Source organism: Sciurus carolinensis, chromosome 15 (assembly GCF_902686445.1).
Source record: "Sciurus carolinensis chromosome 15, mSciCar1.2, whole genome shotgun sequence".
Taxonomy (NCBI): domain Eukaryota; kingdom Metazoa; phylum Chordata; class Mammalia; order Rodentia; family Sciuridae; genus Sciurus; species Sciurus carolinensis.
Window position 1 is genome coordinate 15,776,776 of NC_062227.1, and position 27,533 is coordinate 15,804,308.

A 27,533-nucleotide genomic window follows, 5' to 3' on the forward strand; every position below is an offset into this window, starting at 1 on the left:
ACCTGCTCACACATTTTAGAACCAACTGGATCAACTTGGACCAATTGGATCAAGAATATTCCATTGGTTCTGCTCTTCACCTCCATCTGTCACCCTCTCAGCCTGTCACTATCCCACTGTCATTCTCCCCCTCAGGAGTTTGCCTGCCCCATCCAACCCCAGACCTCAGCCTCCCTCTTTTCCTCTCCAGGCAAACCAGAGTCCCACTCAGATTCAGAGGAAAAGCAGCATGAAATTCTTGCCTTCATTATAGAATTGAGGCTATTTGTTCTCTCCCCACACATCCCTTGGGGGCAAGAACTTGCTGTTAAACTGACCAAATCCTTAGCAACCTAATACCAGTAGATGGGCTTCTGAATAATACTGACTGACTTAAGTCTTTGAGCAACTGATTTCAAAAAAGTTGAAAGTATCTGTTTAGACATAAATAATAAGCTATTAAATGGTTTTAATAGGTCTTTGAATAGCTCCATGTATGAATAATGAAAGGAAGTCAATTTAATATGCAGCATTTACTAGTGACATTAACTCATAGTTAAAATGAAAGAAAACCCACCCTTTTCTAGTTCCAACTCAGTTACTAACTGACCATATCTTTAGGGAAGTCCTTTAAAATCCGTTGGCTTCCATTTCTTTATCAGTGAATTAGGAATAAGGTCATCTTACAGGATTTCTGTAGAACCAAATAGAGAAATATATGTAAATAGATGTAAAGGCCTTTCTTTAGAAAGTAAAAAACCAAAATATTTTAAACTTATGCACCTACCAAATATAAGAGGTTGTTTATTAGGATAAAAAGGCACACAACAGCAGGCCCAGGTCCTTCCTCCAGTCCTTTATGCTGTTGCTATCATAATTTACTTCTACCTATTCTTCAAACACACTGAACATTATAACTATTTTTGTTTCAGTCAGTGATGTTTAAAAGCAACTACAAAGAAGAAGAAAATGAGTTTTATACTTACTCTATTTATGCCAATTTCATTGCTCCTTTTTTGGGTAAATCAAAGCACCTGTTGTTACCATCTTCCTTCTGTATGAAGAATTTCCTCTGTCGTTTCTTAGGGTGCAGGTCTTCTGGTAATTATTTTTTTTCCGTTTTTGTTTGTTCAAAAGTATTTTTACTTTGTTTTTGAAGTATGTTATCTCTGGGTATAGAATTCTATCTAGTTTGACTTTCATTTTTTTTCTTTTGTCTCAGCACTTGAAGGATGTCATTCCATCATCATCTGACTTGCATAGTTTCTGATGAGAAGTCATTTGTAATTCTCCTTTGAGAACTGGCAGAGTATAGACTGTTTAGTGGTCCTGGAAATCAAAATTACTCAGATAAAAAAGAAAACTGGGCTATTTTTTGATTCTTGTTACATCATGGTGTTCATGGATATCCAGGAAATGAAGGGCAAATATTAGAATCTCTAACATTAGAGACCTATACCTATGCCCTAAGCATTATTTCCCCTCTATGGCATGTTTCTTTTTCTCTGTCTGCCTTCAAGATTTCCTCCTTATTTTTCACTATTTGAAAAACTAAGATGTAAATATATATTTTGTTTGTTTCTGGTATTTTTCCTCCTGGGTGTTTGACAAATACTTGTTGAAGACTATTAGGTTCCATTGCTGTCCCATCCTCAGGTTCCTTCTAGAGACTAAGGATATAGGGACAGAGATGGTACTTACTATCAAGGAGCTATACAGAAAAGAGGTGGTGGTGACTTAGGCTGGGAAGGGAGCTGAGAAGGCAACCATACGAAGCTAAAAGGGCATGCCGATCAACATTCTGTGTCAAAGGTTCTTAATTCAGACTTTAAAAACAAAATTTGTTTCTTCCATGGGAATTGGTCCAGTATTGGTTTAAGCATGTTTCTAGGGATCGTATGTAATATGCTGAGCTTCTTTTCACCCCCGAATGCCAGACTTGTGAGGCAATGAGTTCCTGAGCCTTTTCTCCTTGACAGCTGGAAGAGAAGACTGAGAAAAACTTGGGAGAGCTTGACTCCTCTACCGAGAGCAAAGGGGCCTTGAAGAAGGAACGGGAGGTGCACCAGAAGCTTCTGGCCGATAGCCATGGCCTGGTTATGGACCTGCGCTGGCAGATCCATCACAGTGAGAAGAACTGGAACCGAGAGAAGGTGGAGCTTCTCGATCGCCTGGACAGGGACCGGCAAGAGTGGGAGCGGCAGAAGAAGGATCTCTTATGGAAGATAGAACAGGTAAGCACATACCCCAGACTCCAGGGAATAGGCAGTGTGTGGACTGTTCTATGGTCCTGGAAATCAAGAGCACTCATAGAAAAAAGAAACTCAGGCTCTTTTGTGCTCCTTGTTACATCAGGATACATACAAAAGCATACCTCAGGAGTGCACATAAGAAGAGAGAAATACCAGAATCTCTAGTAGTGAGGACCTACTTCTATGCCTAGCATTGCACAGATCTCTTCATTGCAAAATTTAAGGGCATCTTTCCTGTGTGTATACATTCAGGGGTAGAGAGTAACTTTTTAAAGGAATCTGAAAAACAAAACTTGAAGGAGGAGGTTATTTCAGGTCATATTCAGTGATTTGTGCCAAAAAGCAAACTAACATTTAAGTTGGCCACTAAAAATGTGGTCACAGTGACTGCTTCAGCCTGAATGGAATTGTTGTCATTAGTAAAGAAATTGCCCAGGTAAGTTGAAAGTCAGGCTATTTGCTGTGATTGTACCTGCTGTGCTTATTGCTGAGCTGTGATTAGGTAGGACCAGAGTCAAGGAGTTAGCTGGTAGCTCATCATCTTCAACTAAACAAACAATTTGGACACTCAGATGGATGTGGAGGAGATGGGGAGTTGTTTTTCTACGACCCAGATAATCAGTCCCTACATTGCATCAGATAGAACAGTTTGCATAGTTGCAATAGTTCACAAGTGATGCACAGATTTGGTTTTCACGTTACACTGATGAATATTTGGAATTCCTCCATGGCTGGATTTTTACCTTGCATATGATTTGTTTATTTCAACATATCATGCTTATAAATATACAAGACTTCACAGAGATATATTAATCAGTAAGAAACAGTTCAGGAAAAGTGACCTCATTACTCTGTTATAAATACACATACTGCCAGCATTTAAGTGGGAGCCTTTTGAAAATGTTCTCTGTTATCCATGGACATGGCACCTGTTACATAGGAACAATGACAAAGACAAGTTTAAGCATATTGTCAGTTATGAAGGAAAGAAGAATGGATTAAGTTGTTAAAAAAAAAAAGTCCCAGGAGGAAGAAAGTGCACTGCAGATGAACAGAAGCAGTACTTCCTAGATGTGACCACACATACTAATGAGACACCTTGCTAATATTCGATATGGCTCCTTTTCAAAATTCCCCAAATCCTACCAAGAGAAAAGTTGGCATTTTCTGTTTGGCTCAGAAATGCAGCACTTGTGAAGAGTCTTCCATGTAAAATCCCAAGTGTCTTGTGCTCTGCTGAATGAATGGTTCAATTGTTAGGTGGAAATTTTAGAGGTAGAAATAGCATGTATTTTCATAGAAATAGTCACCAATGTATCATACCTAACTTTAGTTGATCAGTGTCACGTCACCCCAGATACCTTGTTACGGGGACCTTCCTTCTTGGCCTGTATGTACTCTGGAATCACTTGCTTATGTGTCCCTCTTCTATCCCAGCGAAGGACATTGTGTTTCTGCAATGGCCCTCTCAGTGTCCCTTTCGCCTATTAACCATAGGGGCTTGTTGGTCTTGCCAGGTTTCATTTGTTTTGAGAGTTACACCTTGATATAAGTTAAGCAAGTCTTTTAGATCCTTATCTTGCTTTTAGGAATGAGGAATTTCTAGTAAATGAAAAATTAGTGAGACCATCTGATGACACTCAGCTTTTGAAGTGTCAGTGACCTAGGATGAGCTCTTCCCTTGTTTTGATACTATATGTTGGAGAGATAAGGATGGACTGGAGCTGAACTCCATTTCCATAGTGTTGGGATTGCAACAATTCTGCTAAAGGGACAGCCTCAGAACTTTTGTCCTCAGGGTTAGCACCTTGAAACATCCTGGATCTGAACATGTGAGTTTCAGGCATTCACCTGCTGCTCAGTTGATGGATCCCACAGTTTTTGTGCAGGGATTTCACACAGTTTTAGAAGAAGATTGATTAATACTGAACAGAGACTTCAGATGCATCATGGTGGCTTTCAAAAATAAGTTGAACTTTTCTCCCCGGATAGTCAACATTTTAAGAGAAGATTTTCTAACTCTTGGTGCTCAATCCCTAGAGTTGGTAAAGCAGTTACAGGCATTTTCTGTAAAAAAGGAAGGTGACTCAAGTATATATGGGTATGTATACACATGTGCAAGTGTGTGTAGATTTTGTTTATCAGTTGACTAGGTTGGTAGCTCACTTGACTTTGAGCTATACATTCCATAGGTAAGGAAGAAATGTAACTGAGCATTCTTCACAATGTCTACTCTCAATATTTGACTCCTTGGTAAGCCATGTAACCTTGACTATGATAACCTAGTGCAGATGGTGAGAGAAGTTACTCTAAATCCATTTTCCGCCTCTAGAACACATGCTTCATACTTGTCTGGTGTCATTGAATTCCTACATAATTTCTGCTCCACATGAGGCATTTTATATGATGAATGAGTGTGGGAATGTGGTTCAGGTTCTATAATGCATTGCATCTTATTTTATCCACATCTCTTGTCTCAATCCACATTTGATGGGGGGGTAGTTAACTTTTATGGAGTCACACTACATTTCTCCTTAAGAATTGTTAAGTTCCCAATTAACATGCACATAATGTCACTTGCCACTGTACTTGTTGTACTAACAGAGCTATAAAGGAAAGCTCCTATGTCACTCATTCACCTTCCAGTAATTTTCTTAAATCAGCTGGCTTTATAACATGAAAGGCCCTTCTTTTAAAACCAGTTAACAAAGCAACCTTTTTTCTTTCAACCGGGTCTGGGTAAGGTGACACTCTTGAAGACTTATTGTACCTCACATTATTTGAAATGCAAATCTGTTAAATTTTCTATTTGTATTTAACATTTTCTGCTGCAAGATTTTTAAGTATAGGGGTGCTGCTGCCCTAGGAAACCCTATCTTTTAAGAACCCATTATTCTATTACCACATTGCAGAGGCATCTTAGCCACAGATACCTCTAGCTACAACCACTCCAGTTCGTTTTTAGGAAACCTAACACTTAGTAGCTTTAGTGCAAGCTGTTCCTGGCTGCCTGGGTTTATTTTTGTAGTCCCACTTTACTGAGTTAGAATGCGCTTGTTCATAGCTCTCCTCTTTAGTCATTCTTTCTCCCTCTTCACACACACCCTCAGAGCACATTTACGGCTTCCAATGTGATTCTTGCATTTTAATTCCTTGCCCAAAATAGCTTGGAGATGATCATGTGCTGAAATGGAATTGCGCTGACATGCATTAGATGAACATAATTAAAAGCTTTCCTTTTTATTTTTTTTTTAAGAAAAGCATTTAGCATATTTAAGAGAACTGCAAAGAACTGTGTCATTGGGGAGGGGGATGAGAGGAAAGAGGGAGCTGAACTAAAACCTTGAGTGATTTGCTTGTTCCCTTATTTGACTGTGAACCTGCCTCAAAACCTTAACATCTAGACCCAGGCTTTTTTTTTTTTTTTTTTTTTTTTTTTTTTTTTTTTTTTTTTGTGGTGCCAGGGATTGAACCCAGGGCCTTTTGCATGTGAGGCTCGCACTCTGCTGATTGAGCTATTCCCCAGCCCAGAACCTCCATCTTTCTTATAAAATAAAAAGAAAACCTCAGAAATTACTAAAAACAGTGAAAGTCCTTTTATCCCCATTATTTCTCTTAGCTTTCTTCCTGATGGCTTGAAGGCCACACTTATGTCCAGCTTGTGGATAAACACAGACTTGATTTAGGACACTAAGATGTAGTTTGTGTGCAGATACTTTCTTTTTTTTTTTTGTGCTTGGGTTAAATTTCTTTTTTTTTTTATTTACTTTTATTGTAAACAAATGGGATACATGTTGTTTCTGTTTGTACTTGGAGTAACAGCATACCATTTGCGTAATCATACATTTACATAGGGTAATGATGTTTGATTCATTCTGTTATTTTTTCCTCCCCCCCATCCCTCCCACCCCCCTTTTCCCACTATACAGTCCCTCCTTCCTCCATTCTTGCACCCCTCTCACCCCCCATTATGTGTCACCATCCACTTATCAATGAGATTATTCGTCCTTTGGATTTTTGAGATTGGCTTATCTCACTTAGCATGGTGTTCTCCAATTTCATCCATTTACCTGCAAATGCCATGATTTTATTATTCTTTATAGCTGAGTAATATTTCATTGTGTATATATACCACAGTTTCCTTATCCATTCCTCAATTGAAGGACATCTAGGTTGGTTCCACAGTCTGGCTATCTATGAACATTGATGTGGCTGTATCTCTGAAGTATGCTGATTTTAAGTCCTTTGGGTATAGGCCGAGGAGTGGGATAGCTGGGTCAAATGGTAGGTCCACTCCAAGTTTTCTAAGGAATCTCCACACTGCTTTCCAGAGTGACTGCACTAATTTGCAGCCCCACCAGCAATGTATGAGTATACCTTTTACCCCACATCCTCTCCAACACCTATTGTTGCTTGTATTCTTGATAATCGCCATTCTAATTGGGGTGAGATGGAATCTTAGTGTAGTTTTGATTTGCATTTCTCTTATTACTAAAGATGGTGAACATTTTTTCATATATTTGTTGATTGCTTGTAGATCTTCTTCTGTGAAGTGTCTGTTCATATCCTTAGCCCATTTGTTGATTGGGTTATTTGTATTCTTTGTGTAGAGTTTTTTGAGTTCTTTATATATTCTGGAAATTAGTGCTCTATCTGAAGTATGAGCAGCAAAGATATTCTCCCACTCTGTAGGCTCTTTCTTTGCTTTGCTGATAGTTTCCTTTGCTAAGAGAAAAATGTTTAGTTTGAATCTATCCCAGTTGTTGATTCTTGCTTTTATTTCTTATGCTATGGGAGTCCTGTTAAGGAAGTCTGATCCTAAGCCAACAAGTTGAAGATTTGGACCTACTTTTTCTTCTATAAGATGCAGGGTCTCTGGTCTGATTTCAAGGTCCTTGATCCACTGTGAGTTGATTTTTGTGCAGGGTGAGAGAGAGAGGTTTAGTTTCATTCTGGTGCATATGGATTTCCAGTTTTCCCAGCACCATTTGTTGAAGATACTATCTTTTCTCCATTGCATATTTTTGGCACCTTTGTCTAGTATGAGAAAATTGTATTTATTTGGGTTTGTGTCTGTGTCCTCTATTCTGTACCATTGATCTACTTGTCTATTTTGGTGCCAATACCATGCCGTTTTTGTTACTATTGCTTTGTAGTATAGTTGAAGTTCTGGTATTACGATACCCCCTGTTTCATTCTTCCTGCTCAGGATTGCTTTAGTTATTCTGGGTTTCTTATTCTTCCAGATGAATTTCATGATTGCTTGCTCTATTTCTGTAAGGTACATCATTGGGATTTTAATTGGAATTGCATGGAATCTGTATAGCACTTTTGGTAGTATGGTCATTTTGACAATATTAATTCTGCCCATCCAAGAACTTGGGAGATCTTTCCATCTTCTAAGGTCTTCCTCAATTTCTTTCTTCAATGTTTTGTAGTTTTCATTGTAGAGATCTTTTACCTCTTTGGTTAGATTGATTCCCAAGTATTTTATTTTTTTTTGAGGCTATTGCAAATGGAGTTGTTTTCCTCATTTCCCTTTCAGCTGTTTCATCGCTTGCATATAAAAATGCTTTAAATTCATGCGTTTTGATTTTATAGCCTGCTATTTTGCTGAATTCATTGATGAGGTCTAGAAGTTTTTCTGGAGGAGGTTTTTGGATCCTCTAAATATAGAATCATGTCATCAGCGAATAGTGACATCTTGAGTTCCTCTTTTCCTATTCGTATCCCTTTAATTTCTTTAGTCTGCCTAATTGCTCTGGCTAGAGTTTCAAGGACAGTGTTGAATAGAAGTGGTGAAAGAGGACATCACTGTCTTATTCCTGTTTTTAAAGGGAATGGTTTCAGCTTTTCTCCATTAAGAATGATGTTGGCCATGGGCTTAGCATAAATAGCCTTTACAATGTTCAGGTATGTTCCTTGTATCCCTATTTTTTCTAGTGTTTTGAGCATGAAGGGGTGTTGTATTTTCTCGAACACTTTTTCTGCGTCAATTGAAATAACCATATGATTCTTATCCTTAAGTCTGTTGACATGATAGATTACGTTTATTGATTTACGAATGTTAAACCATCCTTGCATTCTAGGGATGAACCCCACTTGATCGTGGTGCACGATTTTCTTAATATGTTTTTGGATACGGTTTGCCAATATTTTGTTAAGGATCTTTGCATCTATATTCATCAAGGATATTGGTCTAAAATTTTCTTTCCTTGATGTGTCTTTTCCTGGTTTGGGTATGAGGGTGATGTTAACTTCATAGAATGAGTTTGGTAGGGTACCCTCCTTTTCTATTTCCTGGAATACTTTGAGAAGTATTGGAATGAGTTCTTCTTTGAAGGTCTTGTAGAACTCGTCTGAGAATCCGTCTGGTCATGGGCTTTTCTTGGATGGTAGATTTTTAATGGCTTCTTTTATTTCATTGCTTGATATTGATCTGTTTAAATTGTGCATGTGCTCCTGGTTCAGTTTGGGAGGAGCATATGTCTCTAGAAATTTGTCAATGTCTTCGGTAGTTTCTATTTTGTTGGAATACAGATTTTCAAAGTAGCTTTTCATTATGTTCTGTATCTCAGTGGTGTCTGTCATGATATTTCCTTTTTCATCATGAATTTTAGTAATTTGAGTCTTCTCTCTCCTTCTCTTTATTAGTGTGGCTAAGGGTTTGTCTATTTTGTTTACTTTCTCAAAGAACCAACTTTTTGTTTTGTCAATTTTTTGAATTGTTTCTTTTCTTTCAATTTCATTGATTTCAGCTCTGATTTTAATTATTTCCTATCTTCTACTACTTTTGCTGTTATTCTGTTCTTCTTTTTCTAGGGCTTTGAGCTGTAATGTTAGGACATTTAGTTGTTGACTTTTCATTCTTTTCTGGAATGCACTCCATGCAATGAATTTTCCTTAGTACCGCCTTCATAGTGTCCCAGAGATTTTGATATGTTGTATTGTCGTTCTCATTGAGCTCTAAGAATTTTTTTATCTCCTCCCTGATGTTTTATGTTATCCATGTTACATTCAATAGCATATTATTTAGTCTCCATGTGTTGGAGTAATTTCTGTTTTTTATTTTGTCATTGATTTCTATTCTCAGTCCATTATGATCTGATAGAACACAAGGCAATATCTCTATTTTTTTGCATTTCCTAAGGGCTGCTTTGTGGCATAACATACGATCTATTTTCGAGAAGGTTCCATGTGCTGCTGAGAAGAAAGTGAATCCGCTCGGTGATGGATGGAATATTCTATATAAGTCTATAAAGTCTAGGTTATTGATTGTGTTATTGAGTTCTGTGGTTTCTTTGGTTGGATTTTGTTTGGAAGATCTATCTAGTGGTGACAGCAGTGCATTAAAGTCACCCAGAATTATTGTGTTGTGGTCTGTTTGATTCCTGAAATTGAGAAGGATTTGTTCGATGTACAGAGATGCACTATTGTTTGGGGCATAAATATTTACTATTGTTATGTCTTCCTGATTTATGGTTCCCTTAAGCAATATGAAATGTCCTTCTTTGTCCCTTTGACTAACTTTGGCTTGAAGTCCACTTTATCTGATATAAGGATGGAAACCCCCACTTTCTTACTGAATTCATGTGCGTGGTAGTTTTTTTCCCATCCTTTCACCTTTAGTCTGTGGATGTCTTTTTCTATGAGATGAGTCTTTTGCAGGCAGCATTTGTTGGGTCTTTCTTTTTAATGCATTCTGCCAGTCTATGTCTTTTGATTTATGAGTTTAGGCCATTAATGTTCAGGGTTATTATTGAGAAATGATTTGTATTCCCAGTCATTTGGCTTATTTTGGTTTTTAATTTGGCTTGGTTTCTCCTTTGAGTGGTTTTTCTCTAAGGTAGTTCCTCCCTTTGCTGACCTCCATTGTTGTTTTTCATTTCCTCCTCATGGAATATTTTGTTGAGAACATTCTGTAGCACAGGCTTTCTATTTATAAATTCTTTTAACTTTTGTTTATCATGGAAGAATTTTATTTCATCTTCAAATCTGAAGGTAAGTTTTGCTGGGTATAGGATTCTTGGTTGGCAACCATGTTCTTTCAGAGCTTGAAATACGTTGTTCCAGGCCCTTCTAGCTTTTAGAGTCTGGGTTGAGAAGTTGGCTGCTATCCGTATTGGTCTCCCCCTATATGTAATCTGATGCTTGTCTCTCGTGGCCTTCAAAATCCTATCTTTATTTCCAATGTTAAGCATTTTCATTATAATGTGCCTGTATTATAATCACCTGTTGTGATTTTGTGCATTTGGTGTTCTGTAAGCCTCTAGTAGTTGATTTTCCATTTCATTCTTCAGGTTTGGGAAATTTTCTGATATTATTTCATTGAATAGGTTGTTCATTCCTGTGGTTTGTATCTCTGTGCCTTCCTCAATCCCAATAATTCTTAAATTTGGTCTTTCCATGATGTCCCATAGTTCTTGGAGATTCTGTTCATGATTTCTTACCATCTTCTCTGTTTGGGCAACTTTATTTTCAAGACTAAATATTTTGTCTTCATTGTCTGAGGTTCTGTCTTCCAAGTGGTCTAGTCTTTTGGTGATGCTTTCCTTTGAATTTTTTATTTGGTTTATTGTTTCCTTCATTTCAAGGTTTTCCATTTGTTTTTTTCTTTTTGAGAATCTCTATCTCTTTGTTGAAATGATTGTTTGCTTCCTGCACTTGCTCTTTCAACTTATTGGTATTATCATTCATTGCCTGCATTTGCTCTCTTATCTCATCCTTTGCTTCGCGAATCATCTTAATCATGTATAATCTGAAGTCCTTTTCTGACATTTCTTCTAACATACTGTCATTGGATTCTATTAATATAGTATCTAGATTTGTTTGGATCATTTTCTTCCCTTGTTTTTTCATGTATCTTCCCCTCTAGCAGTGCAGATCTGAGGTATTGCAGACTTCCCTCTATAGGCTTATAGTGGCCCTATAGGTTTCCAAAACCCTTTTTTAAGGGGAGATCAATGTTAGCAGTGCCCAATTCAGACACTATGCAATCGTAGACCAAATAGCCCCTATGAGGACAATAACAAAATTGTCATAATAAACGGAATGAATTCAAATATTATCTTCGGTAAAACAAACAGATTTGCAATAAAGTCTGCAGTTTCAAATGGAGGACAAAGAGGATGCAGAGGGATGTAGAATGTGGCTGTTAATGGGATAAGAAAAGAATATACAGAAGTTCTAGAAAATAGAAAGGGTGACAGTGTAATCAAAAGAAATTGGATGTTAGCATGTAAAAAAGGGAGAAAGAGACTCTGAGGGAACAGGAAAACAAAAGGAAAAGAGAGCAAGAAAAGTAGAGAAATAAAAACTTAAATTTTTTCAGTAAGGAGAAAAATGAAAATCTACAGTATAACAGTCAGATAGTAATGAAACCTCCCAGTGTTCAGTAGCCTGATGCATGAGAGTTACCCGACAATGAGCTTCAAGCCTCCAGCAGGCGTCTCAGGATGGGTTTCGCCCCACCTAAGGATCGTAGCTATGGCTTCCAGGATTATCCAAGATGGCCGCTCTGGCTTCGAAATGTGTTGGCAAATGGGGAGCTGCAGCTCAGGGTGTGGCCGTGGTCAACAGGAGGTCCTGGAGGCGGGATGCAGTTAGTCAGGCAGGGGTCCTGGAGGTCGGGTGTGTTTGGTGTGGTTGTGGGATCCTGGAGGCTGGTTGCAATCAGTCGGTCTGGGGTCCTGGTGATAGGGTGCAGTCAGTTGGTCTGTGGGTCCTGGCAGCAGGGAGCAGTCAGTCTATGTGAGGGCCCCAGAGGCAGGGAGTGATCAGTCGGGCTGAGGGATCCTGGAGATGGGGCTCAGTCAGTCCGGCCAGGGGTCCTATGGGGCCTGGCTGTTGTCTCAAAATGGCGGCAGCCACGTGTAATCAAACCTACAGGTACTGTAGCAGTGAACTTCCATGCAACAGCAGGCAGCTGGTGCTCCACTGGCGGTTGGGGATCAGTTTGCTGACTGTTGTCGGGCGATCAGTAGATGAACCTCATGCGTTGGGTGATGGATAGGTGTAAGGCAGGCGATGGACAGGCGAGAGGCAGGCAAATGGCAGATCATAGGTCAGATACTTTCTTAAAAATCCATTGGTCCACATTCAGAGGAGTTTTAGAATATCCTGGCATCATCTCAGCACTTGAGCACTTCACATGTTTGTGGCCACCCAAGTTTGGTCAAATCCAAACTTATCATCATTCAGATAATTTACATATTCAAAAGAGCAGGCAATCCAGGACAGCATGTGAGCTCCTCATCCAGTAAAGACCTCATTAGAGATTCGTAGGTGGAAACAGCTTCAGGTCTCAATTGTGCTTTCTGTACATGTTTAGTAACAGAGGCAGTGAGGAGAGACTGGAGAATGGAAGGGAGGCTGGTCAGGGTTTTTCTGGGAAGCATTTGCCTGTCTGTCTCAGCCGTCTCCTGTGATTTTACTAAGCTTCCTTTCTGGACTTCCTCCATGAGATCTCCTAACACTGTAAAAGGCAGGAAAGGCACTTGCCCTAGCCTTTATTTGAGCTTTACGTGGGTCTAGCCCCTCTGGGCTGCACCTTGCTTGTTGACCCCCATCTGCCTATCTCCATTTTACAGATGAGGAAACAGCTGAGCAGAGTTGGAACTTAAACCTGTCAGCAAACCAGCAAAGCCATAAATTCATGACTCTAGTTCACATCTTCTAAATCCTAGGTTTCCTGTGCTTGCCCATTATTGCTTAAATTTATCAAGTTGAGCAAAGAAGTGTAACAAGAACATATGTGACAGTTTTCCTCTACATCATACCAGATCTTTAGTTGCCTTTACAACAGACTTTTAATCCTCTCAAGCAGAATGCAAGTGTTTTTAATGTGAAATGATTTTAACATACTTTGATCATTCAGGTTTTATATATGACCTTCTCCGAATGATTTGGAATAGTTCAGAAAATTAGATTTGCCCTCAGTTTTTCAATCAGTGATACTATTCCATCATGTATGTCTTAATCACTGAAGGTAATTCCTAGAGACAATTGTAAACATGTGTTTTACCATATTGAATTTTCAAAAGACAAGTGTGTGAGACTCATATGCAAGGTGCTAAGAGGTATGAACAAAAACATTTTAAAATTAAGATGAAGAAAAAAAATTCAAAGAAATATTTACATCTTAATTGGCAATTGTGTTTGGTAACTGTAGACTTTCTCGTCCAGACAAAACTGCTTTGTTTATGAAAGCATGTGTGGCATTGTGTTACATTTTGAACTTAAGGTCGGAACTGTAAGAACATTTCTTTCTTGCCCAGTCTTTCAGATTGACCCATAAGTAACCCTACATTGTATAGGAAGACCATCAGACCAAGAAGTGAGGCTAATTATTATTTTCATTTTTTAAATTCTCAAGTTGCAGAAAGAGAACAGTCCCCGGAGAGGTAGCAGTTTCCTCTGTGATCAAAAAGAAGGAAACATCCGCCCCTTTCCCCATCAAGGAGGGCTCCATATGCCCCGTCCCATGGCCATGTGGCCCTGCGCAGATACTGACTCCATTCCATTTGAAGACCGGCCGCTGTCCAAGCTGAAGGAGTCTGATAGGTGCTCAGCCAGTGAGAACCTCTACTTGGATGCCTTGTCCCTGGATGACGAGCCAGAGGAGCCACCAACCCGCAGGCCTGAGAGGGAATTCAGGAACTGCCTCCCTGAGGTCAGCCTGGGTTTCATCTATTCTTGTTAACTGCTGCAGAATGAGGGAGTTGTCCTTCAACCCAGCAGGTACCTGCCAGAGTACCCTCCTGGCAGGCTCTAGTGGTAACCTGTCAACTGAGTGAAAATGAAATCTTTTCAGGACTGAGGGTGTTGCTTGTTGGCCCTAATCCTAACTCCTGGTGTGATCTGTGGTCAGATCTGTGTTTCAGGTTGAGAAACACAGACTAGTGTCTTGTGCATAATGAAGGTCTGTAAAATGACCGTGTTCAACAAAACGCAAGAGGAAGTAAATAATTCCAGGAAGTACATATTTTCAACTTTTCCTGAAATCATAGTATAGTTTTCTGATTCTAGAAAACTAATAACTGAAAAAAATCTGCATTGGAGAAATTTCCTAATGTTTAGAAGTAGAAAATATCACCAAACAGTAACATACTATAAATATCTTATTCTGGGCAAAGTGGAGAAAACTCTAAAACTTAGAAACCACATGTAAATTAGATTACCAAATGGGTGAATAAAGCTGCATACTGAAATTTCCACAGCATGGCATTAGTTTTTCTTGTTTTGTCATCTTTAAAACCTCATTTTAAAAGTTTTTATTGAGAGTTGTCTGTTAATCAACTTAATGATCACTCTATCCATCATTTGGTCTCCCAAACATTTAATACTTAGAACAATTCATGTGTAATAATATTGTTGAAATACAGGGAAATTATACAGGTTGTGTATCTCTTATTCAAAAAGCTGGAATCTAGACTTGTTTGGGATTTTTTGGTAGATTCTGGAATATTTGCATATATATTATAAGATATCTTGGGATTGGGACCCTTAAGTCAAAGACAAAAATCATTTTTGTTTTACATATACCTTATACATGTAGCCCAAAGGTAATTTTTTATAGCATGTTAAAAATTACATGCTTGAAACAAAATTTCATGATACGGAATCTTCCACTGTGGTGTCATGTCAGCACTCAAAAAGTTGCAGATTTTGGAGCATTTCAGGTTTTAGACTTTCTGAATTAGGGATGTTTGACCTGTTTTTCAGTCCTTGCCAATGAGTTCAAGTGCTTTAACCTCATTAGTGTGTATCGGGTTGGGAGGACATCATCACAGTTCCACCCGGTGGATCTATAGGCAGTGTTGTATGGTCCAGTTTCACTGCAGAGAGAATGTGGGATGAGGGTGGGAACACTGGTGGTTCCAGCTGGTTGTGGTGGGGACTGTCATGCTCATCTGAACAGCAGAGACAAGGACATGCTGCCTGAGGGGATGTGCCCTCTGGTGTTTACTGTCCTGAAGAATATGTTTCATTACTATCAAAGGCTTGCTTCTTCAAAGCCACGTCAGCAGGAGAGTATTTTCTCAATAGACATCCGGGTCTCTACTAGCTCAGCTTTCATTCTTCTTAAGGGGAAGTCACTATAAATTTACTTCTGATCCTGAGAATGTTTAAAACCAAGCAAGTGTCCAAGCCTAAGAATGTCATGCCACCTGCCATAGCAAGATTGGAACCAAGGGACATCTATCTCCTAACTCATTCTACCATTCCCTGTCTTTCCCTTCTCCTCCGCCCTCCTCCACCCTCTCCCTCAATTCAGACTTATTCAGGTCATTTCAACAGCTGACTTTGAAGTCCATGCAGTTGGGGAGGTTCTCTGAAGAGGCATAGGAGCGAGCCACTTCCTCATGGCAGGTTTATAGCCAGTTTTTCTACCGTATGTGGGTTCCTCCTTGCACTGTGGATGCTCCAACCCTCTCATCATGCAATGGACTCTGCTTTCATTACTTCAGAGGACTTAGGGCAGTAACACTCCTGACCAAAGTTTGGTCCCAGTGTGTTTTTAATAATGCCTTCCCAAGGGAGCTGAGCAAAACGAGTCACTTAGGCACGGTGGAGGATCCTAGGCACCAAAACTAACTGACTTAGATGAATTTATTTCTTCTTTACAGGAAGAAGAAAGTCACAAGGGAAATCTTCAAAGGTAAGTAAGATTGATAGAAATAATACATAACTAAAATAAAAATCTCTTGGTCTTCAAATTCTATCTTGTCAATATAGTCTTTATGTTAACACTTCAAAATGACTCAACATGTAAGTAGTTGATTTTTTATTTTGTTTCATAAATATGTTATTTTTGAGGATGAGCAGCAAAAAGGCTAGACATGCCGTGTTCACACATGTATTCTTTTTATGGTAAGGACTTTCCAGTAATGGCTGTGTTGCATATAAAAAGGGGTGCTTGTGTTCAGTGGTTTTGAAAAATGCATGGAAAACTTCTCATGAGAAGTTTGGAAAACCTCCTCTTGATATATGAGACATTTTATATATTATATATTTAAAAGTTCCAGGAGGGCTTGTTAAATTTTTTCCTCACAATAATCCCCAAAGAAAATATATAGTGGTTGATGTCGTTGGTGTTAGTTATATACCAGTTTTTTTTTCTTCCTGGTCTTATTTGCTTTCGTTTTTCTTTATAGATGAATACATATTGTTTCCACTACCTAAATTTGTTCTCAGGCAACTTGCTATTTAGTTCTCCTTGTCCTTGATTTTCCCATGAACTGGGAGTCTGTGGATGACTGTCTCCTTTCCATTTGCACTGTCAGATCCATGCAGCACATAGAGTTGCCATGGGCACCTTTCTGTCCTTCACTATCTTCTCTGGTCATCATTGGACAGTACAGGGCAGCACTTGAGAGCTTAAGTGCTAGTGCCAAACTGTCTTGAGTTCAAATCACTTCTGCTTTCACTAGCCCTATAACCTTTAACTCTTTCTGCTTTGGTTTTCTTATTTGTGAATAAGCGTTCTTTAATTTTTTTTTTTTTTTTTTACAACTTACATGTGTCACTATATATGAAACAAAGGAGTGCCTGGCATAGGAGAAACAGTGATTGAAATTTAACTGTCATTGCCACACCCCCACTTTACCCCATTTGTGGCAACATCCCTGTCAGTGTCCCGGATCAAGGTTAGAACCACCCTCCTTTATCCACCAAGCCTCTGACCTGTGCAGCTATTTCAAAAAACCTTATTTATACTGGGAAGCTGAGGTAGGAGGATTGTAAGTTCAAGGCCAGCCTGGGCAACTTAGCAAGATCCCCATCGCAAAATAAAAAATGATAAGGGTTAGGGTGTAGCTCAGAGGAAGAATAATTGCCTAGCATGTGTGAGGACCTTGATTCAATCCCCAGGACTGCAAAATGATTTAACAGTCATCATCATCATCATCATCATCATCATCATCTTTCTTGTTCCTGTTAATTTCAAAAGCAATTTGTGCTTGTGGTAAACTAAACAGTATCAGAATGTCCAAAGTCTAAAAATGTGCCCTCCCTCCACCTACTTTTACCTCTTGCTTCTACCCATGTGGTGGGTCTCCTCCATTCTTTCTTCTATATAACTGCAAGTGCCTGCATATGTCCCAAGTACATCCTAGTTTTGTGGTGGTTTTGTGTGCTTGGCCACTAAGTTCAGTGCCATTTCTTTCTTTTCATCATTTCTGTTCCCACTGCATTTGGCTAAGCCCCAGAGCACAAAGCCACTACCCCATGGGTGACACTGATGGTATTATATACTGGTCATACAGTACATAGTATTGCTCAGAGAGAATTCAGTTCTGACCTTGTCCTGCAGTTGAGTAACCCATGCACTCAATCTAGGACCCCTTCATCAGAACCTGTACTGATCTAAAAATGAGACATAAGCCTCTGTTTGAGGGAAACTAAGAGAAGCAGGTCCAGTTGCAGAGACAGTGATTCTTTGTCTGTCTCACCTCCTCGCTTCACCCCAGCTGGAGGAATTCCAGGCCACAGAAGTTATTACCTGAGTAGGTGGACATAGCCAGCCCCCAGCCTCCTTCCTGACCCGCTTCTTTGCCCCGGTGGGTAAACAAGCTGTCCAGTCTCCTGGCATGGCGGATATGCATCCTAGCACCTCTGCCTGCCTCTTGCTTATGGGAGGCATTCTATGGATTCATGTCAGGTTGCAATATGAAAGTGCCAACATATCAAGGAATCTACACCCAGGTCCCATCTATCAACTGACAATTGCCAAAAACTAGCTGTTGCTTTGGCTTACCTATCTTCATCCTTCAATTGTGTTCATGTATCTGAGGGAGATTTTCTCTTATTTAGGATATAAAGGAGGAGCACAGACTCACACACAAGAAGACTTGACCGTGAAGAAGGGAGCACAGAGAGAAGGGGAGAACTGAGCCCCGCTGGTTAATTTGGGCAGGGCCAGGTGAATCCTTGTTTGAAGTAGTACTTGGAAATTGTGTGGCAATCTGTGATTTCTACTTCCCTCCCTTCTAAATCTTCCAAGTGGCCTTTGGAGATTGTTAACCCTGGCAGCCAATAGAGGACAAGGCTGGTTAGGTGAAGAGACTTCAGAAAGTAATGATTCCATTGCAGTCTTTCTCCATCATGTACTTTTAGCTTATTGTAAATAGGTACTGTGAGGTGCTCATCTCCACAGGATGAAAAGTGTCTGCTGATGCTGGACCACAGTAAGTCTCAGTAGGTGTATCACTCAAGGTACTTCCCCATGAATGGAGAGGCTAAGCCGAAGTCTGGAGTTCAGCTGTGGTTGTGGTACAGCCCCACCCTTCCCCTTTCTGTTGTGGTTGAGGGTTGGCTGAGGGTAAAGGAACAATTCCAGAGCCATAAAAAAAGTCCAGTAAACACCAAAGGGTGAGCTTAGGAGTAGAGACCATCAAGCAGCAAATGTATTCTTTTTAGATGGAGGTGAACACTCTTGCGAGCACAGCTCACATAGCCAGAGCACAGCTGCTGTGGGGTATCAGGGCCCCTCTGGTGGATTCTGACATCCTCTGCTTTCCTACCTTTCCCAGGGCGGTATCTGTGTCCTCCATGTCGGAATTCCAGCGCCTGATGGATGTATCCCCCTTTCTACCTGAGAAGGGCCTGCCATCTGCCAGTAACAAAGATGATGTCACCCCACCCCTGTCTCCTGATGACTTCAGATATATCGAGGAGTTCAACAGCAAGAGCTGGGACTACACACCCTCCAGGACTGGGACAGAGAGGCCTCCGGACCTCTGGACAGACAGGACCGAAGGGGTACGGGCAGGGCACGAGGCCAATGCAGAGCCTTTCTCTGATTCTTCCTGGTACCTGACCACGAGTGTCACCATGACAACGGATACCATGACCAGCCCAGAGCACTGCCAGAAGCAGCCACTGAGGAGCCACATCCTCACTGAACAAGCCGGGGTGCGTGTGCTTCACAGCCCGCCCGCTGTCCGCAGGGTTGAGAGCATCATGACAGGCGGTGAGAGCAGGAGCCGACTGGAACCTGAGGGCCCCTTTCCTACAAGCAGAGCCAGAGGGGGCCTGGGAGATGCCAAGGCGGGCCATCCAGAACCTGTGCTTAACAGGTGGCCTTGTACCCCCTCCAGACACACCCGAGACTATGTGGAGGGGGCTCTCTGCACCTCCCTGGGATTTGCCTCTCCGTTGCACAGTCTGGATATGTCCAAGAACATGAGTGATGATATGAAGGAGGTAGCCTTCTCTGTCAGGAATGCCATCTGCTCTGGTCCCACTGAGCCACAAGTCAAGGACATGGCCTGCCAAACCAATGGGTCCCGTACAATGGGGACACAGACTGTCCAGACCATTAGTGTGGGCCTACAGACTGAAGCCCTACGTAACAGCGGTGTCACCAGCAGTCCCCATAAGTGTCTCACGCCAAAGGCTGGGGGTGGTACCACACCTGTGTCCTCTCCTTCCCGCAGCCTGAGGAGCAGGCAGGTGGCCCCTGCCATTGAAAAGGTACAGGCCAAGTTTGAACGTACCTGCTGCTCTCCCAAGTATGGTTCTCCCAAGCTGCAGAGGAAGCCCCTCCCCAAAGCTGACCAGCCAAATAGCAGGACCTCACCAGGGATGGCCCAGAAAGGGTACAGCGAGTCAGCATGGGCCCGTTCCACCACCACCAGGGAGAGCCCCGTGCACACCACCATCAATGATGGTCTCTCCAGCCTCTTCAACATCATTGACCACAGCCCTGTGGTACAGGACCCCTTCCAGAAGGGCGCACGGGCCGGGAGTAGGTCTCGCTCTGCAGAGCCACGACCAGATCTGGGTCCAGGCCAGGAAACAGGAACCAGTTCCCGAGGAAGGTCACCCAGCCCTCTTGGGGCAGGCTCAGAGACGTGCAGGGAGGAAGCGGGAGAGGGCACACCAGTGAGGCAGGACTTATCTGCTCCCCCTGGCTACACACTTGCTGAGAGTGTGGCCCGGATCCTCAATAAGAAGCTGTTGGAGCATGCCTTAAAGGAGGAAAGGAGGCAGGCCACCCATGGCCTCCCAAATCTTACCAGCGACAACCACGTAGGAGAAGCAGTCACAACTGAACCAGGGTCCATGGAGGTAAAGAATGCCGAGTGTTCTCCACTCTTCCATTTAGCTGTCAGGCACATGGGATCCTGGGATGGGATTTGGGACAGTGATTTTGGGAATCACTGTCAATGCTGGGGAGGTGGGGTGGGCAGTTAGGGAGAATGGAAACAAACTGAGCAACTTTTTAAAGAAAATCTCATCTTACTCTCAAAATCATCAAGAATGTGGTTTGATTCATATTTAGTCCTTTAGGTGATTGTTCTTATCTGTTTATCTGGGCTTTGCACCTGGGTCATAGTTTGCCCTCTTTGTGCATGTCCTATATGAACAGTGTGTGTATGTGTGTGTGTGAGAGAGAGAGAGAAAGAAAGAGAGAGAGAGAGAGAGAGAGAGGGAGAGAGTGTGTGTGTGTGTGTGTCTCAGGACTTTTACATGCTATAGATATTTGTATGTGACAACATGAAAGGTAAGTTGGAGAACCTCTGGGTTACATGGACTGAGCACATCTTTCATCAGGAACTACAAGAATAACCTTTGGATTTCCTGGCTGACTTCAGTATAGAACAGCAGTCTGGTATCTCACATATCACCTTTTTGTGTCTGTGAACTCCTCTAGCAATAAAATCAGTTGAATAAGATAAAATGGATAAGATAAAAATTCTGCCTTAATACAATACAACAATGATGACTGTCCCCCTCAAAATCACTTACAAATCAGTCAACCCTGAATTCTGTTCTGATACAATCCCCAGGTGGTATGTTTGTATCATACCACTGTAAAAAATAATTTCCATTTCTATACCAAGAATGAGCAAAATGAAACAAATATGGTAATGCTGGTGGTGACTATAGTGTTACTGATTTTGTGGTTTATGCTGACTGAAAGGGCAGTGCTGCCGAGAAAGTGGCCACATGTGTGACACTTCCCAGTGCTTCTGATTCACCAGGAGCCCAGCTGCACACATGCCACACCAGCCTTCTCCAGGCCCATCTCTCTCACAGACAGCAAGGGGAGGGGGGAGGACAGCCATATGCTCCTGACCAACCCACCACTTTCTGGCCACCACTCAGCAGCCTAGCTTTGTGGGAGAGGAGAGGAGGACGGTTTGTTTCCAGGGTCACCTGCCTCGCATTTCCCATGGGGAAAAATGGGTAGATGCCAGCCCAACCCACCAAGGAATATTTAACACAAAATATAGAGTTTAAATCTAAAATTGGACAAACCCTGTTCAATTGCCAGTGACCTACAGAAATGGCATTTCTGTATGGTTCAACCTAATACAGATGTTGATAGTATGTGGCCTACTGTTCCAAAGGTCTGAGTCTTGGTGATAAAGTTGTTTACACCCTCTGAGGACAGATGCTGCTGTTTGACTGTTCTTGGGTGACAAATAATGTCCTCTTTGATCTTCTCTTACCTCAAACCTTCAGGAGCCCTCAGGTAAGCACTTGAGGCTTGGGAGGGTCATTATATGTGAATACCTTGCCTTCTCAGAGCTCTGCAGAAATTGGTTGAAATTAGAGCTTTGTCTCAAAGCATCGTTAACCGGCTGTGCCTGTAGTTTCAACTTGTATTAGAGAATAAACAGAAATTAATTTTCAGGCACCAAAAAAAAATACTTTGAGTTACTAACAATGAATGCTGCAAGTAGTCTGTGGTAACATAAAGAAAGTGGTTTAATGACAGAATCACAGCATTGTGGCTTTCAAGAGGTTATGTCAGTGCAAAGCTGTCCTCCTTTGTCCCCTGTGAACCATGTACCTAAATTTTCTCTTGCTTGGTGTGTTTGCCACCAAACAAGGTGACTCCATAGGAGCATCAACCATTTCCAGGACTCAGAACCTGCGTGAAGACACGGTAGCACTTTGATGCCCTGGGCTCTTTGTTTCTTTTCTGTCACAAGTTTGCATGGTCCTAGATTCTGTTTGAATTGATGTAATTTATTAGGTGCATCGATGATCCCTTCTCTATTCTCCATGGATTGTGTAGTAGCTCTAGGTTTTCATTCCAAAATCAGCAGGTTCTGATTTCTCATTCTGATTTTCCAGCCCACTCTGAGCACCCTGCTGTGGAATCTTTCCTAAATGTACACTCATCTAGACATCTAGACTCTAGACTCAGGCAGCAGGACATGTCCCTTTCTCACTTCCCACTCACCCCACAGGCGACATAGGCTTCCTCTTCTCTTGAAGCCATGGCATCAGCTCAGCAATGCAGAGAGAAGCTGGGACGGGGAGGTCCGATGTGAAGAGAAAGAACAATCTGGACCTGGAAAGCCGTTTTTTCTTCCCCTATCAGAGTAGAGAATGGGAGGAGAACGACTTAGCACAAGCAGCAGTAGCTTGCCTGTTGTGACCAGAACAGATCCAGCTGTGTAATGGCCTCTGTTGTTTCCAGTACACCAGCTAGGCCATTTCCACTTCTGTTTGCCAAATGCCCATGAGTAGCTCGGGAGCATGGAAACCAGAAAGGAGGTCCAAGGTTCTTCGATGGTTCCTTCTTCTCTCTGTACCAGTTGGCAGAGGACAGCCTGTGGCTAAGTGCTGCTGCCACTTCCCTGACCCCATCTTGGAGCGAATGTGGGGGACCTGAGTTCCCTCCTGGTGGCCATCTACGGGCAGGAATTTTGACCCTCTGTCCCTGTGCTCATTGACTTTTACTGTTCTGTTTAATCATACGTTCAAACCTACTTGCTTTTCTCTTCTTTCTCTGTCTGTCTAGAACCAAACTGTCTTACTAACCGCCCCGTGGGGACTCTAGCCCTGCCTGCCTCTTGCTGTAAGTGCCTTCTTCAGTGCCCAGCTGTCTCAAGAGTCATGTTTGTAATTTGTGTAATTTGTGGTTGGTGTCTGACACTCGTCGTCATCTGTCGGGGAGGGGGGCATCTGCTCCATGCTAACTCCAGGATTAGGTGGGCCAGCGCATCCCCAGGCATAGCCTAGAAATATTAGATGCCCCATTCACCCCACTCAAGGGTTGACTGCTTGATGTCAAGAGAAGTTGTTGAGTTATAGAGATTCTGCTGAGACTTCTCCTTTCTGTGCAATTTGTAGCCAACATGCTTTCAGAGGAGAGAGCAACTGGCCAGGAGGGGATATCTGAGGCACAGGACTCTTGCCTGAAGAGGTCTTTGAGTCCAGCCTCTGTCAGTTCTGTAGCCCTAACTGCCAGCTCTGCCCACCCTGCTCACTGGCATTTTGGTTGCTTATGTGAACTGCCACAGGCTGGAATGAGGTGTGACCATAATGTGCTGGGGCTTTTCTTTTTCTTTTTTTTTTTCAAACAATCATACCTGAAGGAATAAACCCAAATGTATCTGTCCTTCAGATGAGATCATAGGTGACAGAATAAGTGTTTGATAAATACTTGTTGGATGAATAAAACAACAAAGCCATCCCTGCGCTACATGTTTTAAGAACTTGTCTCAGAATGGCCTTTGGAGCCTGAATTGAGCAAGGCACATGAGAAAACATACTTTGATTTTACTTGAAGATAGGGACACCCACCCACCTTATCCACTGGCTGGAACCCAAACTGTTGAGTACAAAACTACAGTCAGCTATCAGAGATAAAAACATGTCCCTCGGGGTAAAAATGACAACATGAGAAGGCCATTTACAAGATGGATGCTACTCCATCAAAGGATGGAGGCCCACAGGGCCACCATGGTGACTTTTGAGGGAAGGACAACATTGCTTGCTTGTATACTCTGGTGTATAAGTAAGGAAGACCTCGTGGTCACACAACATTTTCTTCCTTCATAAGCAGATGCCACTGAAGAGGTGGCACATCATGGTTTAAGAAGAGCCCATTTTGTTCAGCAACAGTAAGGTGGGAACAGGAACTAGATAAAGCAGACTTACCAACATGCAGCACACACAACTTATATATGCACAATATACAACTACACAACACTTTCTACTCTTAGAACCATACAAATAGAGACAAACAATAGCAGATTTCCCAAACCATGTGTCCCCTGACACCAAGCATGTGAGCTGAGGTGGGCAAGGTAAGGACACGGTACCCTGGCTTTTTTATATCTCAGTGCATTGATGGTGTGCCAGCAGAGAGGCACAGTCTGCCTGTCATGGTCCCATTATCATAAGTGCTTTGCCCATGGAGGCTCCTCCTGTGTCACATAAGGTGCCAGCCACAAAGGAAGCAGGGATCCTGAAGAAGTGGTCCCCAGTGTTAAGGTTCCTTTTGTGCTGAACCCACCAGGAAATCACCTGCCCCCTACTCTTCCAGAAACCTGTGAGTCCCACACTGTCCTTGGGCTGAGCCATCTGCACTGGCCAGCACCACACATCCTTCACATGTTCCATCTTCTCCCAAGTGGCATTGCCCACCCATTCAGCACAGCCATCTGTCTTTCCCCTGTAGTTGTTCCTCCTGCTCCCATGGCTAATCTGTCATTCTGGTCTTTTTAGTGCGTGTCACGTCTTTAAATCCAAGTCCCTTGCTGACTTTCTTTGTGGATCCTTGTTCTGTGTCATCCTTCCTGTGCCTTCCATTGAAATAATTCACATCCCAGCTTTCCATGAGTGTCATTTGGGTTCCACTCTGTATCACTGTTTCCTCATGCCATAGCATTTTACATTTCTGTATTTCAGCAACTTCCAAGTTTGGGCATCCTTTTTCTTTAACATTGCAGACTAGGGACAAGTAACTCAACATTCTTTAAAAACAAACAAGAAGTACCTTGAGAATAAGGTTTAGAGGTGATTTGCATCAAGGTTGAGTGTTTCTTGTATGACCCGTCCTCAGAACATCAGGGTGCCTGGAACACAAAATCACAAGTGCACTCTGATACCAATTTGTAAAAATGCTGCTACATTTAAGAGTCATTAAAGACAGCTAGAACTCAATTAAAATTTCTGCCTGCAGCATTTTTTCCATGTTGTGGGAGTTTGTTTTGCCCACTGCCAATCAACTTGGAATAAACAGTAGCAGAGCTCATTTCAAGACAATTCTTACTGTTAATATGGTGGGATGAAAGCATAGGTCTCTTCCTGGGCACCCAGCAGACCAAGGCCCCGTAAATCCAGTTGACTACATGTAAATCTGTCATTCAGAAGGGCCAGTGGTGGGACCAGCTTGTTGGGATTCTGCTGAGGTAGGCATAGATGCTCTCTCTGGTCTTCTGTATGTGCTAGCCCAATTCTGGAGGAGCTCTGAAAGCAGGCCCATCTCACAGCTTTGCCATTTCATTCATAATCTGGTATCTTCCCATTCATGTCACTGATTTCTCCTGTTCGAGTCCTTTCACTCATGGTTTTAAATTATTCTCCATGAACAAAATATTCATTCCTATTCAGAAGTCGCCCATGGTCTCTTCCATATAGCTAAAGTCTTTTGGTAAGTGTTGGGGGGAATTATCCACTATAAAACTGCCACCCTCAGTAATGCTGTCTCCCCTTTCTCGGCTCCGAAGGAACTGCCTTGCCCTGCGCTAGCGCCATCCCTAGAGCCCTGCTTCTCCAGGCCCGAGAGACCAGCAAACCGTCGCCCTCCATCCCGTTGGGCACCACCTTCCCCCACTGCCTCACAGTCTGAACCATCCGGAGATGCGACCTCCTTGGAGGAACACGGTGACGAGGATCCCCTGGAGGAGAAGCCACATGCGTGATGCAAGCTTGCATGGATTATCACAGTATAATTCACTGTAATTTGCATAGCCACACCATCTTCACGAACCAAACTCTGCCCCAAAGGAGAGATCCAGTTTTCTCAAGGTCAAAGAATGTTTTTTTAAAAAAACACAGCTGCTGAATGTCCAACCTGTGAAACTGAGATGTTTCTAGAATGAAACAGTAAATGTGCCTGTAATAACTTAATTTTTTCATAGCTCAGAAAACTATTTTTGTCTCCATCTTTTTTACACAGTATATTAAAAAAAGAAAAACAGGTAAATATGGTATAAATAGATATAAAATATAAAAAGTTTTAAAAATGTACCTTTTAAGAGATTCTGAACACCCTTGCTCTCAATCCTGACTGCCTCTCTGTTAAATTTGCACTGTTTTGTTTTGGTTGGGTTTATCTCCATGTTGAACTTAGTGTTTTAAGTTAGTTTTATTTTGTCAATGTTAACAATTTTTTAGGATTTTTAAAAAATGCTTCAGACTGTCTGATTCAGTGAACTTTTTGTAGTGAAAAAGCCATGAAACCAGTAGACAAGACAGATGTTCTGGAAACTGGAGGGATGCAGGTTAATGTTTTTGAGAAGATACAGAATCCTCAGACAGGCGTAGAAAATTTACTGTATAGTGCACATATTAGTCTGCCCGAGTGCACGTCTTCGGGTGCATGTACATATGCTGCTGTCTTCTCCCTCACCTAAGTGTGTGTCCGTCTGGTCCACTGTAATCTATTGTGAAGTTCCTTGTACTGTACTATTAATTGTTGGTCCCCTTGCATTGATGAGATAACAGCACCATTTTAAAATTATTGTTAAAAGATTTACTGGCAATGTACAGTGTTCACTCAGAATTTTCTTATTTAAGGAAAACACTGCAAAACGTCATGAGGATACCAAATTGAGACAAACGATGGTGCCTCTGAGTCTGTCTGAGACCATGATGAAGTAGAAATAAAAGCCTTTTTGAGATGGTGGCGTGTTCTCAGTTCTCAGGTTTCACGTGCCCTCCATATCTTCCTGAGAACTCCAATGTAAAGTTTTCTGTAGCCAGAGGGATCAGGAGGGGGATTGTGCAAAGAGGAAACAGCTGGTCACGCATCTCACAGGGATGCACCCTTGCACATGCTCATGTTGCAGTTTTTCGGGTCTCTGAGAGGGTCCCTGGATAAAGGAATGCCTTTATTCTCATCACAAAAGCCAAAACTTGGAAGAGGGTGGGGATTTGAGGAAACCCATTATCTGCAAGTCAAGTGTAGCTCGCCTCTGTCCCCTCCACTTAGGAAAGAGGGAGTGGCCAGTAGCTCCAGGAGAGGCATTTCCTCTCTGTCAGTGAGATGTAACCCACATCACTGGTATTGGTTAGCGTAGGGCATTACAAAGGAGTGTGCTGCCCATGAATCTAAAAAGAACTATTCCAGCCAAAGCCTCTGACTTGAACATTTCATTAATCCAACAATTTCCTTATGTAGATGAACAAGTGGAGTAAATTCTGTTCCCAACATGACTACAGTTCCACTTTTAAACATATACTTCCAAAAAAAAACAAAAACAAATGTTTGCGCGTACGGAGAAATGGGAGCTAAACTCTCCTGTACTGTTGGTGGAAGTGTCAGTG

General features: G+C 41.9%; 1 protein-coding gene across 10 annotated transcripts in view; it reads left to right on the forward strand.

Moving 5' to 3' along the window:
* Nucleotides 1–26,890, forward strand: part of Mtcl1 (microtubule crosslinking factor 1) — a 131,659-nt gene extending 104,769 nt beyond the window's left edge. For 7 of the 10 annotated variants that reach the window (XM_047526500.1, XM_047526506.1, XM_047526503.1 and 4 more), the window contains 5 exons: nt 1,959–2,213; nt 13,606–13,902; nt 15,860–15,891; nt 18,764–20,303; nt 25,712–26,890. In XM_047526500.1, the coding sequence (XP_047382456.1) occupies nt 1,959–2,213; nt 13,606–13,902; nt 15,860–15,891; nt 18,764–20,303; nt 25,712–25,906 (2,319 nt within the window). In that variant the 3' untranslated portion in view covers nt 25,907–26,890. Of the gene's footprint in view, nt 1–1,958; nt 2,214–13,605; nt 13,903–15,859; nt 15,892–18,763; nt 20,304–22,995; nt 23,053–25,711 lie in introns of all 10 variants that reach the window. The other 3 variants (XM_047526504.1, XM_047526508.1, XM_047526509.1) reach the window with 1 other exon arrangement.
* Nucleotides 26,891–27,533: the final 643 nt, after the last annotated feature.